General features: G+C 44.1%; 1 protein-coding gene across 1 annotated transcript in view; it reads left to right on the forward strand.

Annotated features, from left to right (window-relative positions):
* The window catches only part of zfpm2a (zinc finger protein, FOG family member 2a), an 83446-nt gene that overhangs the window by 19626 nt on the left and 46615 nt on the right, over positions 1–17205 (forward strand). The window contains exon 4 of the mRNA XM_070911917.1: positions 4487–4611. Within this exon, the coding sequence (XP_070768018.1) occupies positions 4487–4611 (125 nt within the window). The remainder of the gene's footprint in view (positions 1–4486; positions 4612–17205) is intronic.

Below are 17205 nucleotides of genomic sequence, written 5' to 3' on the forward strand. Positions count from 1 at the left end.
GCTGTGTCTTTGAACACAACACTTTGCAGGCATTGTTGGGTCCTTCTACAACAAGGGGGTGGAGTCCATCTAAGGGACCCCCACAACCCCCCCACCCTCAACCCCCTGCTCAGCCTGTGTGGAGTGTCACAGCTAAAAGGCCCTAATCCCTTTGGCTTGTTTAACTCTTTCCCCCCAAGGCCTCCACAGCCTGAAAACAAGCCTGACCTGAAGGGGTAAATTCCCCCTCCCTCTTCTTCTCCCACACGCCCCCCCTCCTCATATGGCCAAACTCCTGTGGTTGCCTAGAAACTTGCTCTCCAGCAAACGGTCAACTTTCTCCCCGCTGTTCAGGGCCAGGAGCAGCCACATCTAGGCGGGTTGGGGGTGAGGGGGGGGGGGGGGGGGGGTAGAGGTAGGTGAGGAGGAGACGAGGTGGTGCTGCTGGTGGTGGTGGGGGTCCTCCACTGTTTCAAAACAAGCACCTTTCTCAGAGATAGTAGTGTGAGCTATGGGTTATAAATGATGCATTTTGCTCACTTGGACCTGATAATAGCACTTTGGGTGGGGGGGGGGTGGGGAAGTTCATCGCTCTCTTATCAAAGCTCTGCGACATTTCTCCTTCAGCTGTAAAATTTCATATCACATCACTGCTTTAAAGATGTGGCACCTTTTGTTGAACCGATACAGTGCATTCCATTTCACCCCCATATGCCTCTCTCATGGTATATTAATTTATAGCCCATTTGCTGGCTCCATAACACGGCCTGTCAGTGGAGATGACTGGGATTCAGTGAGACATCTGTGAATTGCCACGCACAGGTTATTGAACTTTGAACAGCAGTCATTTATTTGCTTTGATTCAAAGGTACTGCTTGATATCAAGAGGGATCATCTGCCGTGTGAGGCTCAAGCATGTTTTCCCACTTGTCTCCTCTCTTGTTTTTCTTTGTTTCCCCACAACATCCGCTCTTACTGTTAATGTGCTCAAGATAACTGGAAAAAGGTGGAGTAAACCATAAGCTCGGTCAGTTAACAAGGTTGTTTTGTTACGTTTTTTTTTTTTGCTACGATCCATTTCTTTTTCCTTGAAGTTGGTTCTTTGAACTAGTTAGAGAAGTCAAACTCATGTTGAAAATAGCTGGAGCAGATCCATTGCTTTAACAAATGTTAATCTGCAGTAGCAAGTTGATGATGTCATTTGTCATCTCTGACCATTAGCAGGGACCTTACTGCGGGCCAGAAATTATAATAAGAACATTCAGACTTACACTTCAGGCACATTAATAGAAACATTCGCAGTGAAACGTGAATCTGTCATTGCATTTCAAAGAGTTAAGGGAGAGAATCTTTCAGTTGCAGTCTTACATTATGGCATTACGATTAAAAGAGTAGTGTTTTTACCTTTAAATATTTGTACCTTACAAAACAGACTTAATATGAACGTTGTCCTACATTCAAGTCCTTAAACATCACGACGAACTCCTAACTTTGTCTGAATGTACAGAACTTTGTTTTAAATTCCAGCGGAGATCCGATTGATTGATGATTTTTCCAACCTAACGGGAGCTAGAAGGGGAACATTGCATGTTAGGGGTTTGTTGAAGTGTTTAAGGGTTTAATTATATCTAACAATATTATTCAAAAGTAGAAATTGGTAGTTTGCCTCTTTTAGGGTCTCTGTCTGTCAATAGCCCACACCCATTTCTTCTTTAAATCATACCAAGCTGGCACCCTGCCTCCGAGAAACTCATTAGCATTCAGTTGTATGCCATTGAAGGGAGAGATGAGGTCCCCTATTCCTCTGTACCATAACAGAAAAGAAAAGACAGGACACACATTAAAAAAAAACACACACACAAAAAAAAACCAAACAGATGCCAGCGTGGAGCATCTTGGGTGCTATCTGAGGAGGATCTCTCCACACAAAGGGACATTCATTGGTCTGCCAAGTATCTGTGGAGTGCAGGAACAGACCCTAGAGTCTAGCGACAGATGATGATCTTATCGAGGGAGGGGTGGGGGGGCAGGGAGTAGGTGGTGGTTGAGGGGGTGTTGGAGAGTGTTGAGGGTGAAGGTGGCGGAGAGAGGGGTTGGTTGGGATTCGGAGGAGGGGGTACAGCTCTTGAGCCACATCATGAGCCCTGTGTTGCCAAGTGTGTGGCATTTGAGAATTGGATGGTGAGGAACGCTGAAGAGAGAACACACGCGCCCGGGTTGGTTAAATCTCCTAATAGCCCAGTTTGAGCTTCCCTCCTGTTTCAGTCTGTCGTTTGCAGTCCGACGGGTTAAACACCGTGACTTCTGTATTTGTGATGTGTTTAGGTAACAGAATTGTGATTTCGGGCCTTGTAAGAAATTGAATAATCATTATGACATCAAGAGTTTTTTTTGCGGACACAATTTCAAAACTTGTCAGTAGCCAAGTCGATAACAAAACACATCTGTCACTGTATTTTTGCAATGTTACTAAACCTGAAAATGCTCATAGAGAACATACAGACAGTATGCATGAAGGGAACTCATTATTCATCCACGGGTGTTTTTGTGGAGATCTTCCACTAGTATCTGCAACAGATGTGACAAGCCATCTGTGAGCCAAGGTCCTCAGGCAACATTTGGTGTTAGATGCACACAACTGGCACCTAAACATGGTGGACCGCAAACTGCACAAATTGAATCGTACCCCCCTCCCACACCCCTTCTTGCACCTACACCACCCATTACCCCTTTTTTACTCCACGCATCCCACCCCAAAAAAAGGGTAAAGGAAAGGAATGGGAATTGTTGGCCGAGGACGGCTTGAGCTGCTTGTCAAGCGGGGCTAAACAGGAACTTGCATCCAAGTGGTTAAAGGCCGTGGGTCTTATCTGAGGACAAACAGAATGCATCAAGCAGTGGCTGTTGCTCTCAGTGATGACGACCAGCTGTGCACCAATGTTTAATTATTTCTCTGTAATGAGCTTACCCACCTTCCACTGCAGCACCAGGAAGACAGCATGCAACAGCAGGAACTCAAGGGGGGGGCGGCGAGTGAAAGAAAGAATGAGATAACGCTGTCCAGATTATCTTAGTTTTAGGCCTATTCCCAGACTGTGCATGCATTTTCTCTAAAATATCTGTCTTAATGTTTCGGCCATGTGTTGGTCTACCTTTAACAAAGATTTGGTCAAACGAGTACATTTCTATTATGGGTGACATTTAGCTTTTTGTATTGTTACCAGAGTGACCACTACTGATGAGTGTATGATCAACAAGGTGTCATTTGTAGCGGGTAATAACACTAGCCGGATGTTTGCGATCATGTTTATGCATGCAAAGGAGCACATAAGCGCAACATTTCCATACCGGCACAACAGACGGACACAATAGCGTGTCGCAGATACACGGCTGATATTTACACACTGGAGCAGGGCTGAATAGGTCATTATACCACATGCGCATCAGAAAGTTCAGTGATCACTTCAGCCCATTCAGCGTGAACCGAATGCCCTGAATACCTATTAGCCACATGTGTGAACAAATAGGTTAAAAGACACAATGTTAACAATTCATGTAGAGTTTGTTTGAAGAATAATACATTAGGATTATTTGCCTGCCTAGGTAATATATAAGCGGCAGGTTGGTTTCCCTCTAAAGGGTCAGTCCCAGATCTCTGACCTCCCAAAGACCGGTCCAATGATCCAATGATCGCATATGAAGAAAGCCTAAAACATGACTCAGTCCTGATAAAAATGTCCTTTGTTTGAGCGTCCTTGTGTCGGGAGAGTTTATAGAATCAGATAGACCATGTATGCTACAGATGTCTGAATCATCACACTTCCTCTAACAAGACTTTCTTAGGGTTGTCAAGGCAACCAGTCGGAAATGTACAGTTGAGAGCTGCCTACTTTCCCTTTGAGACGCACACACACACACACACACACACACACACACACACAGGGAAACATCCTCATCGGTAAACTATGTCACAGGCCTGCCATGGGGTTTATCATAACTATTTGATTAATCACCATCCCGAAAAAAGTACACTGAATCTAAGAGATAAGATAGTGGGAGGATGTCAGGGAGGTGAGCACCGGTAGTTCTAACAGCACTATCCGGTTTCACTGTTAATTAACTGGAGCTCTGCACAGCACTAACAAGGGCCCAGCCTTCCTGGAACAACAGAAATAGGCCTGCCACTAGCTGCTCTTGCCAGCCAGCGAGCCTGCACTGTCTCACAGAGATTATCTCAACACAAGACACCTTTCAAGAGAGGTTAGTGCGCCATGTGTCTGAGGAACACCATCAGATGGATGCTTGCTTGATTTGCTTATCCATTTTGAAAATGCTTGGCTTTAACCTTCACTGTTTACTGCGAGGGCTTTGAGGCAAAAATGTGATCGCACACGTAGGCTCGAGGGGGAAAGGACAATGAATGAACGTCACTGTGATTTGATGTGGAACTTGTGTGCTGCATAGAGCGCCGTGGCTGACTGCTTTGGGATCTGGTGTGTTTTTTTAGGAGAGCTGGATGCGTTCCTTAAAGATGGCGAGCGTCGGATCCACAGCCGGCAGCAGCTCCCTGTGGGGACAACATGGGGACCCTTTGAGGGGAAGATCGAGATGAGCACTGACAGCACTGCACTGGTATGTCCTTGTTTTGGTCAACTACTGTATCATTATGAACATTTGGGTACCACTTCCTAATATCAAGCAACTGCAATTGTGAAATGAAATACAAAATAAAACAAGACAGGCAAGAAATGACAGAAATAAGAGGGAGCTGAAGTAACTAAAATCAGAGTAATCTATGTGATAAAAGTGAGATTTGAGAAGTTATTTACATAAGAGAACCTAAACAAATCTTATCTGGCACATCGCTCCAGAGTTTTGGGGACTTGACAGCAAATAGGCGATCACCCCTGGTCTTTAGCTTCGCCTCTGGGATGGTTAAGAGTTCACTGCAAGAGGATCTCAGGTTAGGTTTGTATGGACTTAACAGTTCAGCAAATAAAAATACTAATACGAGTGTCCAGATTTAGCTGAAGAAAGCTGTTTGCCATGTCAGCTAGACACCCCTCCCTGTATTGAGTGCAACATGCTAAAGTGGAATTTATTGAAAAGTATATAATGAGGCATACTTCATACATTCATATAATTGATGAAACTCATTTTTATTGAATGGATTTTGCTCTGGATGCTCTAAAGTGCTTTTTTCAGAAGTGGTCAAACTGTCCACTGGTGGGGTACACATGATGATTAATAAGACGAAGCAAGTCATGCTGCAGTAAAGGAGGACATAAACCAGCCAAATACATAAACCATTAGTTATAACCCCTTTATAAAGTATCATTAAAACCTGTAGTGAAATCACTGTATTTGGTCAAAGTTGGAAATATGATTACCAGAAAGTCCTACATCTAAAAACCATATTACGGGCAATTCCCGCGACATTCAAACCTATTGCTGTGACTCTTCTGGGATCCAACTGGCCCCCATCAATAGCCTTTGAAGTGCATCCATTTTAACCATTTAATCTGCATATTTTATGACAAAACACTTTAATTGGTGGATTTTGAGCGCGGTCCAGGCTCCAATTGAATGAAGTCACATTTCATTATTTTTGATGTTACCCTGCACACAGCGGCTTTATATCTCTTGTTTCAGAGATCCCAGCAGAGGCTCATGTTGACCTGCTGCTCTGGTGGAGTGACAAGTCCTCCAAGGGTTTGATATTCCATTCTGCGTTGGATTAATTAAGAAATTCCTATTAAAATGTAACCAAGCTCACAATCATCCTGTTAAGAAACATAAGGAAAAGTCCATGAGGATTTTTTGCCCCCCCCCCCCCCCCCCCCCGAGTTTTCCCAGATTCCTTAAACGCATAACTTTATTAAATCATTTCAGAGCAGTTTTGACTGTTTTCTAAGCTCCCCTCATGGTTTTGAAGTCATCAGTGGCTTTAAATAACTCAGGCCGTATTATAGCCATGAAATATGGCTTCTCTCAGGGTAAAGCCAGTTATCCTTGGGCGGAAAAGTGATTTGACAGAGCAACACCTCAAGTTGCCTTCCAAAGTTACACACTCCATATATTTCTCCAGCAATCTCTGCATGAATTTTCCCTGAAAGGCATCCAAAACCAACCTTCAACAGTCCTCTCAAATGACCCCCAGACTCACTAAGTGATGTCGCATGAAAAATCTTTGTGAATTGTTTGTTGCTTGGGTGCTTTTAGTGGATACAAACTTTACAAAATCATTAAACTGCCTGCTGAACAAGATGCATAAACTGATTGTTGCTCTTGGCGAGAGTGATAAGTTCTTAACTAACTGCCCTCAGAGGAATTCATCGCTGCTTTCCACATCCTCCTCAGGTTTTCTCCCTTTTTTTAAGTGAGCAGGTGCTGGTCATCACCTGTAATAGGCTGCGGAGGGGTTATAGAATATGCCAAACCTCCCTCGCAATTAAAAGCAGTGGAAGAAGCTTTGGCATATTGCCTTTAAGGATCTCATGTGCGTCTATTCTCCTGGGGGCCCTTTAAATACTCTGCTGCTTGCCCCCCCCCCTTCCTCTCCTTAGTTTCATCTCTCAAATGGGGTACTGGCTGTTAGCAGCTTCTCACTATCTCTCATTAAAGGCTAGGTCAACCCAACTGGTACACTTTGTTTTATTATTATATATTTTACAGTGCAACTTTTTGTTTTGCCGAATATTCCAGAAACTATCAGTCAATTCTTGTGTTTTTGCACATCACTAGAGAATCATCTCATGTACAGTAGCTCAGCTTTGTTTCTTTTTTTGTTTTTGTTTTTTAATCAAACCTCTACTTATTGAGCTGTTGCCTAGTTAAACATGTCGCCGCTGGCAACGTCCTTAAAAACGGTGCTGCATTTGTCTCAGTTGTTACAGTGGGAGGAGAGGGAGTTGTGCAAATCTTCAAACCCTGACACATCAAGACAGGAACAAAACCCTGATGCCTCACCTGGACAGGGAGAGAGGGGGAAGTAGTTGAAATAACAAATGGGAGTGTGGGGAGAGAAAGAAGAAGAAGAAGAAAAAAGGCCGGCTAGTTTTGATGCATGTCAGGGCGACCAGAGCAGGGTCAGAAGGCGGCAGAAAGCGTTTGAGGTAGAAATAAAGGCTCATTGCTTCATGAGTCTCTACCTCAGCTAGGAGGCACTCTCAGTCATTCTTATGAAGGGTGACCTCCACAGACTATTAAATCTCCTTTTACTCTCTCAGATTTTTTGAAACCATAGAGGTGAATGAATTACCCGAAGGCAGCCAGGTATATGGCAGGAGTGACACCTCTCTCATGCTTGAAACACATGACCCGCTGGTGAGATATTGATATGCCCTCTTTGAAATCAGACATATATTATCCCTTCATCCAGACACGTCATTTCAGATGTGACTTTTTAGAGGTCAAGCTATTTTTGTCGAGCCGCCGCGGACGGTGCATAGGTCCGTTTCTCAATCCTTGGCATCACGCCCAGAGAGGGACTAAAGTGTAATGACTCCTTAAAGTGGCTTACAGTAAATAATGAGAATACAGTGAATTTGAGCAGCTTTTGCATTAAACTGGACAGGAGCGGCACTTTGGCACATGCAGAGCCGTTTAGGAGGAAAGTGTGTTAGGTCCAGCTGGTGTCTGGGGAGTAGTCCTGTGGAGTCTGATGGAGAGGTGGGGTAAGGATTGGGAGGGAGGGGAGGGTTACTGGTCCCTGGAGGCAGCAAATGGGAGCACAAGCTGGAGCTGGCCTAGCTATATGTGCTGTGGCGTGGGAGCCGATGTGGGCTAGCGGGCTGGTGGACGACAGGCCTCAGTAGCTGACCGCAGTGATGGATGATGCTGAGAAAGAGCGGCGAGTGGAGCGTTACATGCGGTTGTCCAGGCAGGCCTGGAAAGAGAGGTATAAAGCTTGAAAGGGAAAGAATGAAAAGAGAGAGAGGTGGGGGGGGGTGGGAGAGAGAGAGAGAGAGCAGGAAAAAACAGAGGAGAAAAAGCATGACAGGAAATCTGGGCATCTGCAGGACAGAGATAGGGTCACATCTCGACCGTTTATCAAAGAGGAAAGCAGATTTCACAGCTGATGGGTCGGCCGTGGCAGGTCTGTAGACCCCAGGGGCTCAGTTTGGCATGAGGCGCTGGAGTTATAGTTATTGCTGTTGCAGACCTGTTAACACAATCACATTGCGCCGTATTGGACGGCTCATAGGCCTGGCCTTACTGTGGTACTTTTATATGTTCTTTATCATTCTTAGATCACCTACAGACTAAATACAGAACCAGTTTCCACATGTAATCATTTGTTTTAAGAAGATAACAGGACAAGGTGTAGCTAAGGTAGAGAACCCAGCCTAAATCTGAGAAACAGAAGGCTCTCAACTAGACTGAAAGACAGAGACCATGTCTGAACTGATAGCTAAGTAGCTGGCCGGGGTCAGAGCACAAGAGAGGGGGGGGGGGATCCAGAATAAAACACCCAAGAGTTGGCGTGTTGCTGCTGTTGTCGGCCGCTTTTCTCTGCTCTGCTCCTCTTCCTCCTCCTCCTCTCCTCTCTGTCTGACTGATGGGGCTGCCAGAGCGCCGTCTCATCCCTCACTTCTCTCACTGATCAATCAGACCATTAGACTCCAATTACAGCCGCAGAGCCCGGCGCAGGTGAGCGACGAGCACATTCAGCCGGCTGCCGACAAAACGCCTCCGCCCGGCTTCCTCGCGCTCTCCAAATTAACGCAAATTAATAGTGACACTCAGACATAAATGTCTGCAATCGAGGGGCTAAATTAACAGTCTGGGTCGAAGCTATTGAGTAGCAGGTGTCTTTAAAAGCGGTAATTACCTATGCTGGACAGAACCGGGAGGAGAGAGGTGGCCCATGGTTTGCCTGGAGTAAGAGGCCTGGCCCCGGTGAGCCTGCCTTCCATTGTAGGTGTTAATAATTGATTGGGAGGCAAGCTATTAATGAGCAGCAGATTTAGAGCTCTGTTGTAAATGTGTGTTGATGAGGGTGTTGCCGCCTCTTGTACAATGCCTTACCAATGCTAATTACTGGGGCTTAGTCAAGGTGCACTGTAATGAGTCTGGATTCAATAGAATTCTGGTGTTTTGAGGGCCTTTTAGTGCAAATTACATGCTAATTGTAATGCATATGACTTAATTCCAGATTAAGATCTATCAGGGAATTTTTTTTTTCTTGTCTTCTATGTACGTGTTGGCTAAAGTTGCTGTGAGCATATGTTTATGATCAAACAAATCTACTACTGTAATCTCTTTTTCATACAAGGCAATGATTTGGAAGGTTACAAGGGCCTAATAAAAGTCAATAATAACCAATTCAGCCTCAACACAATATTACAATGTTACCCCTGAAACGTAAGTCATCATAATCATAATAACGTGTGTTATGATTTGCCAATATCTGGAATATTGAGTGTGTTTTAGGGAAATAACATGTTAGTATAGTATAAAGAAGACAACCTCTGTTACATTTCTGTCTTTTGGAATTGTTTAAGACACATACACCTTTATTAATTCTCACACTGAAAGAGGGTCAATAATTCAGATTTCTGCTAAAATGTGAGAACAAAGCTAAGTGTTTGCAAAGCGCCCACGTGTTTGAGTCTGCACGCTCTTACGTGTATGTTTCGGGTCACACTGTAGTGCCTGCGTATGTGTGGGAGGGCATGTGCGCGTGCAGACTGCGTGCTGCTTTTGGCTGCGAACAGAGAGCTTTAGCTTGTAGACTACAGAGGAGCGAAAATGTCAAGATACTGTCCTAATTTTCACCTGGGACAGAGAGAGAGGCAGAGGCTGTCAACCGATGGAGTGTGATTATTGTGTAATTTAGTACAAGGGTAGGAATATGGGCCTGTGCAACCAAAAAATGCTCCAGAAATTATTCAGCCCATCACTCAAGCCATTTATCTCACCCCTTTTGCCCACCCTCTCCCTCCAATATGTTTATTGTTAGCTACTCCTAAACTTTAACAAGTGGTGGCGGATTTTTCTGTTTCAGAAATTATATTTTTCTTCTTGTCATTGCTTCATTAATCAAGAGGAGGCATTCTGAAAAATGTTTTGTTTTGGAGGCTGCAATCTATTTTGTGTGTGTGTGTGTTGTAGTTAATCTGCGCCCGTGGCAGGTTTCCCCTCCGAAACGCAGCGCTAAGCAGCGGTATCGCAGGCCTATTGTTGTAGCCTCTGTCATAGCAAGGAGAGCCTGATGCAGGCCTGGGCTCGCCTGATAAGGAAAAGAGGATTCAACATGGCTGGAAAGGAGAATCAGTGGGACTTGAGAGTGGAGTACGGATGGGGCAGATGCGCTCGCACACACACACACACACACACACACACACACACACACACAGACTCACACAGACTCACACAGACATACAGAACGACGCACACATGTTCTACACACATACAGTCACACATGAGCCTACACACACACAAATCATCGCCATCATCACACTGGCACATGCCCAGGCAATTATTTACAGTAACATCCAATTACATATGCAAGAAGGCACCCCAGGATAGGACCTCTCTGTAGCATAGCTGCTAAATGGCACACACACACACACACACACACACACATACACGCAGCCTGAAATATGCATGCACGTGCACATAAACAAACAAAACCATTAAACTAAACGAAATTAACAATTTGAAGTCCAAAACATTTTGATTCATGTTTGCATTTAAAGGTGGCCCGCGCGTTCTATCTGTAAGTCACACTGTCTTGGATATGGTTTGAAAAACGCCAGACATTATCAGGACTAACAGGATTTGAATTTCTGTGTTGGACACACAAATAATTTTGGCACAAAGAATGTGGCTTCATCTAATGAAATAATGGGCCCAAATTTTAGGCGGAGAACCAATTTGTGATTGCATGCATCAATTATTTCTTGGGTTTAAACCAATATCAGGGCTGGGGTCTCTTCAGATGGGTAAAAATGGTAATTATCTGGCCTGCTTTCCCTTGCTCAATGTCATCCATATATTTATCGATGGCATTATCGATGGTTTTCATGTTCTTACATTAAAAGAGGGGAAACATCCAAGCAGATTCTTTTGAAGTAGCCCTTTAAATCTGGGCTTCTTTTAACACAGATCAACATGTCATTGATGTCTGTGTGCGAGTCAGATGGAGAATAGATTGCAGTCTTTTTTTTTCTATTGCTATTTACATTTATTTCCCCCCAGCCCGCACTTTCAAAGTTTCCGCGAGCATGGCTGGAACTCATCGCCGCCCACATGCTCCACGTATTAGCTGTGAAGCACTCAGTCAGTCAGCTAGTCAGCGCTATTATGGCCACAGCCGAGCTCCACTGTTTGAGAGATAATGCATGGTTGACTTGATCTACAAGTGAACCTGACATTTTGCTGTCCTTACATCACGACACAACTACCCAAACTGATATGGCAGGTCCCCTGATAAGCAGAGCAGGACTCACTGATTTGCTTTGTGCTCGCTGTGATGGCTGCATGGTTCCCTCAAACATGCCAAGGATACAGTGACTAGATCAAAACACAAACAGGAAATTCATTGCATTTATTTCGATGATTTTGGAACGGTAACAGTAGCATATGCGTCTGTGAATATATCATTTTCTTGTAATAATTACAGCAAATGGTGCTCAAACTCAAACCATGGTTGGGGACGACAGTGGCGGCATTTTCTCAAAATGAAGACCGTATCTCTCCCAAATCCCGTTGCTCATATCACGAGGATCAAAGCTTTCCTCTTTATCTCCTCACAACGGATAAACAAATTGAACATTGACAGTGTATTCAATATCCTGTCACTCCCTCCATCATCTAGCACTTCATCAAAGTAAAAGCACCCATATGCTACATTATGCTTCTCCTCCACTACATTTCAGAGGGAAATGTTGCGCTTTTTACTCTGCTACAGTTATTAGACAGCTGTACTTACTGGTTACTTTACAGGATAAGATTTTAAATAAAAAAACAAATGATGAAAAGTAGTCAAAACTCGACCAGCTACAACAGTAAAATACTACTTATGCATTGATGCATCACGTAATATATAACAATATACCACTCAGAAGGACATTTCTTTTACTTTGATATTTTAAGTATATATAGCTGATATTATACTATATGTTTACTTAAGTAGTATACTTACTTACAGGTATATTTCCATAGTTTTATTGGTACATGCATATAAGGATCTGAATACGTCTTGTGCAGGTTTGGTTGCACGCAGATTTATTCATGTGAAAATGCAGATACTGTACAGTATCTTCTAAAACGTCCATTGTTAGTATTTCAATACCCGTCACTAGTTTCATTATTCACTTGAGATCACCTTCAAGTGTTAAAATGCTCGTGTCTCCGTGCTGACGTGGCTCCGTCCTCACACATGCTGAGGATGTGACCACTCTACTGTAACAGGTAGACAGGCAAGCTGTGTCCTCCTGCTGCAGCGAGGACTGGTGACGGCTGAAAGCCCCAGCGAGGCCCCAGGTCCTGAGGGGCCACTCTTCACACCCGCCGGGCTTGAGGGTGAGCTGGGTGTCCCTGTCCCCCTCACAAGTCTCTGGGCGTTTGCTGTCGGCCAGCGGCCCATCGGGGGAGCGACACAGTCTGGATAGCAGACTGTCACACTGAGGAGATGTAGTATCTGCGTGCTTATGGTTTCTGTACGTCAGCAACACACACACACACACACAAACAGCTTGATTTGAACAATAACATTCATGAACAACTGTTCCACACAAACACACACTTTTCTCAAGTGTTGTGAATTTGAAATCTTGCTTGTAGCACATTCTTTAGCTGTGATATACCTTACGAGCAAATAAGCAAAGCTAGCCGTCAGTCTTCACAGAATGTTGGTCTGACAGGCAACAATAGTCGAGTTCAGAACTCCCTCGCTTCACACATATCGCCTTGTTTTAGAGTACGCAATATGTCTTCCCAAATGAATGATTATCCGACACTTCAATACACAACAGACCTCGATTGCAGCAAAAGGCACAAGAGGAGGAAGAGGAAGAGGCAAAAAGAAAGAAAAGTGAAACAAAGTTGAGTGGTGCCAGCTGCTTTGCCATCTGTCACTGTTACGGCTGCACTCGTGATATGTTGAATCAACTTTCTTGAGGAGTGGTGGAGATAATCCTCGATTGTTTCCATTTGCGAGCCCCCCTGATAGTCCTCTTGGAGTTCCAGCACAAAGTGAGTTCAGGCTCGGGGGTTTGGTGGTAGTTGTAGATGGCTGACCATTCCCTCTGTTGGCTGTGATTGCAGAAATATACAGCTGCTGTCCTTAGCATCTCTTTTAAAGGACGTTTGGGTTCTCCATGTTTTGGTGCTGGGCAGAAAGGGAGGAAATGAGACGTCAACACATCTCAAAATCGTATTTTATTCACAGATTTCCACCTAAGCATTGTCACTCTTAGAAATTCAGCAGTTTTCTCTCTTTCCCTCTCTGTCACATTGGCTGAGGGAAGTGGAGAAGCGCAGAGGCTTTGCTTGCTTCACCTCCTCCAGAGAAAGAAGGATGGCCACCCTACAGGGAGGCAAACCCCTGCTGGTAGACCTTGATAAGTCCTCGCTGTCCCCCTGTCCTGGCCTTAGCCCTCTGATCCTCAGCCTAGTTGGCTCGGGGCCTACCAAAGACAAAGCCCTGTCAAAATGACTCTGGACGGATGAACAACCAAGCAGGAAAAATTCAAGTCTTCTGACCAACAAAAAAAAAAAAAAAAAAGAAAAAAAAGAGAAAAGGTTAGCATTGAAGATAAGAAAAGCTGATAGGTGCTGGAGGAGATGAAGGTCTGGACAGTGTCCATTCGCTCCCCGGTGGTCCAGCAGCGCCTCATTAGATGGATGTGTATGAGGCTGTCAAAGCAGGAATATTATACCACGGGGTCGTCAGCAAACTAATTGGGTAACAAAGACCATTTCCAGCTCGGGAAACCCATCTTTTAACAGTCCGTGTGCTGAGACTCTGATAAGAGAGTTCACGTCTAATGCATTTAGTGCGGGGCAAGTTCACCATCTTTATCTTATTTACTTAACTTGGTGTAAATATTGTTGGTCTTTTACGGTGGATTTAGTGAGACCCCATTTCTCTGAAGTGCACCCGGGGATCAAACTATTGAACGCCGCAGCAATATGTAGATGATCAGGTGGTATGCAAATCACAGATACCTTTGTTCAGCGTGTTCGTCATTAGAGCAAAGCTACACCCGCGATGCATTTTGTGGGTTTCTCCTCTTTGTTCTTGGTCTCGAATGTTTTGTTTTTGTTTTGTTTTTTTTATTTGTACTTTGCTCTGTGTTTATTGTGATTACTATTCGGCGTAGAGCTCCATTTTCCAAATCAGGAGGTGAGATTGGCTGCACAGGCTGAGAGAAATATAAAATCACATACAGTGGTTGCTATTCTAATGCATCCTGAAATGTATAAGTCCACCAGAGAAGAGAGGGGAGTTCAAAAGAATATTAAAATCCAATACCTAAAGGGGGGCACAGAGGTTTATCTAAAGTCAGGGGCTTTATTCAAGCATCATGCCTGCTATTTTATTGTTTGTCTTTATTTACTGCCTCTGACTGATCCTAGTCTTCCATGTGTGGTTATGAGAGCAGGGATTTGTTGTGACCCCATTGACTGATCGACTCCTGAGTTCCCCTTTCTTCCTCTTTGAAGAAATCCCACAATCCGCATGTTTATTCCCGACAGAGAAAAGAGTGGATCTGTCCAGAGAATATGCCACCTGCCACCTTGACCCCCAGGGGCCATGGTAATATCCATACAGGTGAACATTACTGGCTCCGGGTTCCCTATTATGTTCCCTCACACAGCCCCTCGCCGCTCGGGGAGTCAGCCCTAACTTACATGCAAAAAGATCAAACAAGTCCTTCCCAATTGAATTCAAATGGGAAAATTTCGAGCAATTCAAACAGTGAGTAGTGAAGCGACGGGGCTGTTCTGTCCCCTGACCAAAGCCAAACACAAGAGGTACATGTGTGTATGTATGCACTCTACCTGCAAGACATGATTAAGTCCTGGAGCACATGCATTACGAATTCAGCTTTTCTCTTGTTTACAACTTCAAATAGTTCTCGGGACATACACATTATACGCAGCCACGGCAGCACACACGCATTTACTCATGAAGTTGAATTAAACATCCTCCATTACAAGGAAAGTTGGGGACATGGTTGTATGATGCTGAAGGGCTGGGGGAAGGGAAGGAAGTGAAGATGATTGGCGTAGAAGTGTTGACGGTTGATCAGTAGAGAGTGGTGTGCGTGATGTACCAATAGCAGAGGAGAGAAAAGGGGAGACGAGAGAGGAAAGGAATGAAAGGAAAGGAAAGGAATAGCAAAAGAATTCATAAGAAAATGAAAGAAAAAGGAGAGGAAGGAAAGGAAAGGAAGGCAGGGGTGGAGAAAGGGGCTGCTTGTCTTCAGGGCAGGCACAGCTTACACTAAACTGTTTGGCTTTAGAGTTGGAGCACCTCAATGTGCCTAAAGGTCTTGAAGAATGGAGTATGGATAGAGCGCCCCCCCCCCCCTTCTGAATCTCTATTCTCCTCTCTCCTCCTCGCAGCAGTTTAAAAACAAACACAAATCATTTCTAGATGTGCCGTTAATAATTAAGCATTGTCTTAATCAACATCCCGAACGGCCAATCTCTAGCCTGCCTTAATGCCACTCTGTCATGTCCTGAGCAAGCCAGCTGAACATACAGTAATCATGCCATGCCACCCATGGCCGATATAAATGCAAGCACTGTGAGCATTTCAATGGAGGGAAATAAGTAATAGCTAATGCAGCACATGAACTTTGATGCTTACAGTCCAGTCAGCAGGATAAAAGGTGATTTAAATGAGAAAATATTTATTCCCCATAGCGCCGCCATGATAGCAGCAGCCAAATAAAGGCACATGCGCACAGTGATGGGTGTCCCTTTAAAGATTCCGAGGGAACAGCAGTGACTCTCTCTCTCTCTCTCTCTCTCAATTTAATCGATTTTAAAATGAAAAGTCAATTTAACAAAGTTGAAAAGAGAAAGATGGGCTAAGGGAAGAGAAAAAAAAGGCATTCTCTTGCACTCAAGCAGTAAACTAACTGCCGCACAGAGCAGGCAGAGATTTCAGCTGAATTATCTCCCACCTCACATTTGCTCTTAGGCAAGCAGTTTAAAAGCCAAGCGATTGAGCCAGTGATCCAATTTGAAATGCAGAAATGATTAGAGCAGCTTGCCTCATTTCATATCGAAATTCTCTGATTTATGACAGGGCACCAGCCAAGATCTATCTCTAAAGGGAATTAGTGTGCAATTCCTGCATATTTCTGTTATTTAGTCTCCCAATAGCAGATGCTATAGCCTCAGAGAGAGGAGAGCGAGAGGGGGGAGAAAAGGGGAATGAAAGCAGTGTGTAGGTATCTTTTCATTTCAGCAGATGTAACCGTGGCCATTTAGAAGAGGAGAAAAACGACACAAAGGCAGACTTGAGAAATGGAGGTATTTCCCACTTTATGTAGGATGTTGACCGAGAGCCTTATTTTAGGGTGCAACGGGGAAAATATGCATCACCTAACTAAGCATACAAACAGCTTTTTTTTCTTTTTTCCCCCAGCATGGCTAGGAGAGGGAGAACACAGACTGCGAGGTTGGCTTTGGCCGTTTTATTCCAAAAATAAAAAATAAAAAAAAGACCCTTGCAACCCATCCATCCTTGAGGCTAAGAAAATATTAATACGCGGAGCGATAACGAGGGCTAGAGGAAAATCTCCCTTAATGAAATTTCCAGTTGACCACATGCAATTTGTTTCATCGCAGTGAACAACTAATTGCAAAGGACGTTATCAAGGTGTGAGTGTGCTGTCTGCTGTAAACTGACTGGTAAAACAGGTACAAATCCTTTATCCTCACTCCCATGTTAGAAACAGAGAACATATAAACTTGACATAAGCTTGTTTTTTTGTTACATTTATACTGCGTGTATCACCTGAAGAGGACATGGCACTTTGAAATGATTCGGGCCGTGTTGCTAGGACGCTAACACAGGGTCAAATGTAATGTGTTTATTGGTAATTCAAGTGAAAAACGCTGTTTTTGAAAGTAGTGTTTTATTGGGGGGGGGGAAAGGGGGGAAAACATGCAACATTCAAAAGATGTTAATGCCATTACTTGATTGCGATATTTGGCATTTTTTTGTTTCAAAATGGCACTACTTCACACCGAGTG

Source organism: Enoplosus armatus, chromosome 9, assembly GCF_043641665.1.
Source record: "Enoplosus armatus isolate fEnoArm2 chromosome 9, fEnoArm2.hap1, whole genome shotgun sequence".
NCBI lineage: Eukaryota > Metazoa > Chordata > Actinopteri > Centrarchiformes > Enoplosidae > Enoplosus > Enoplosus armatus.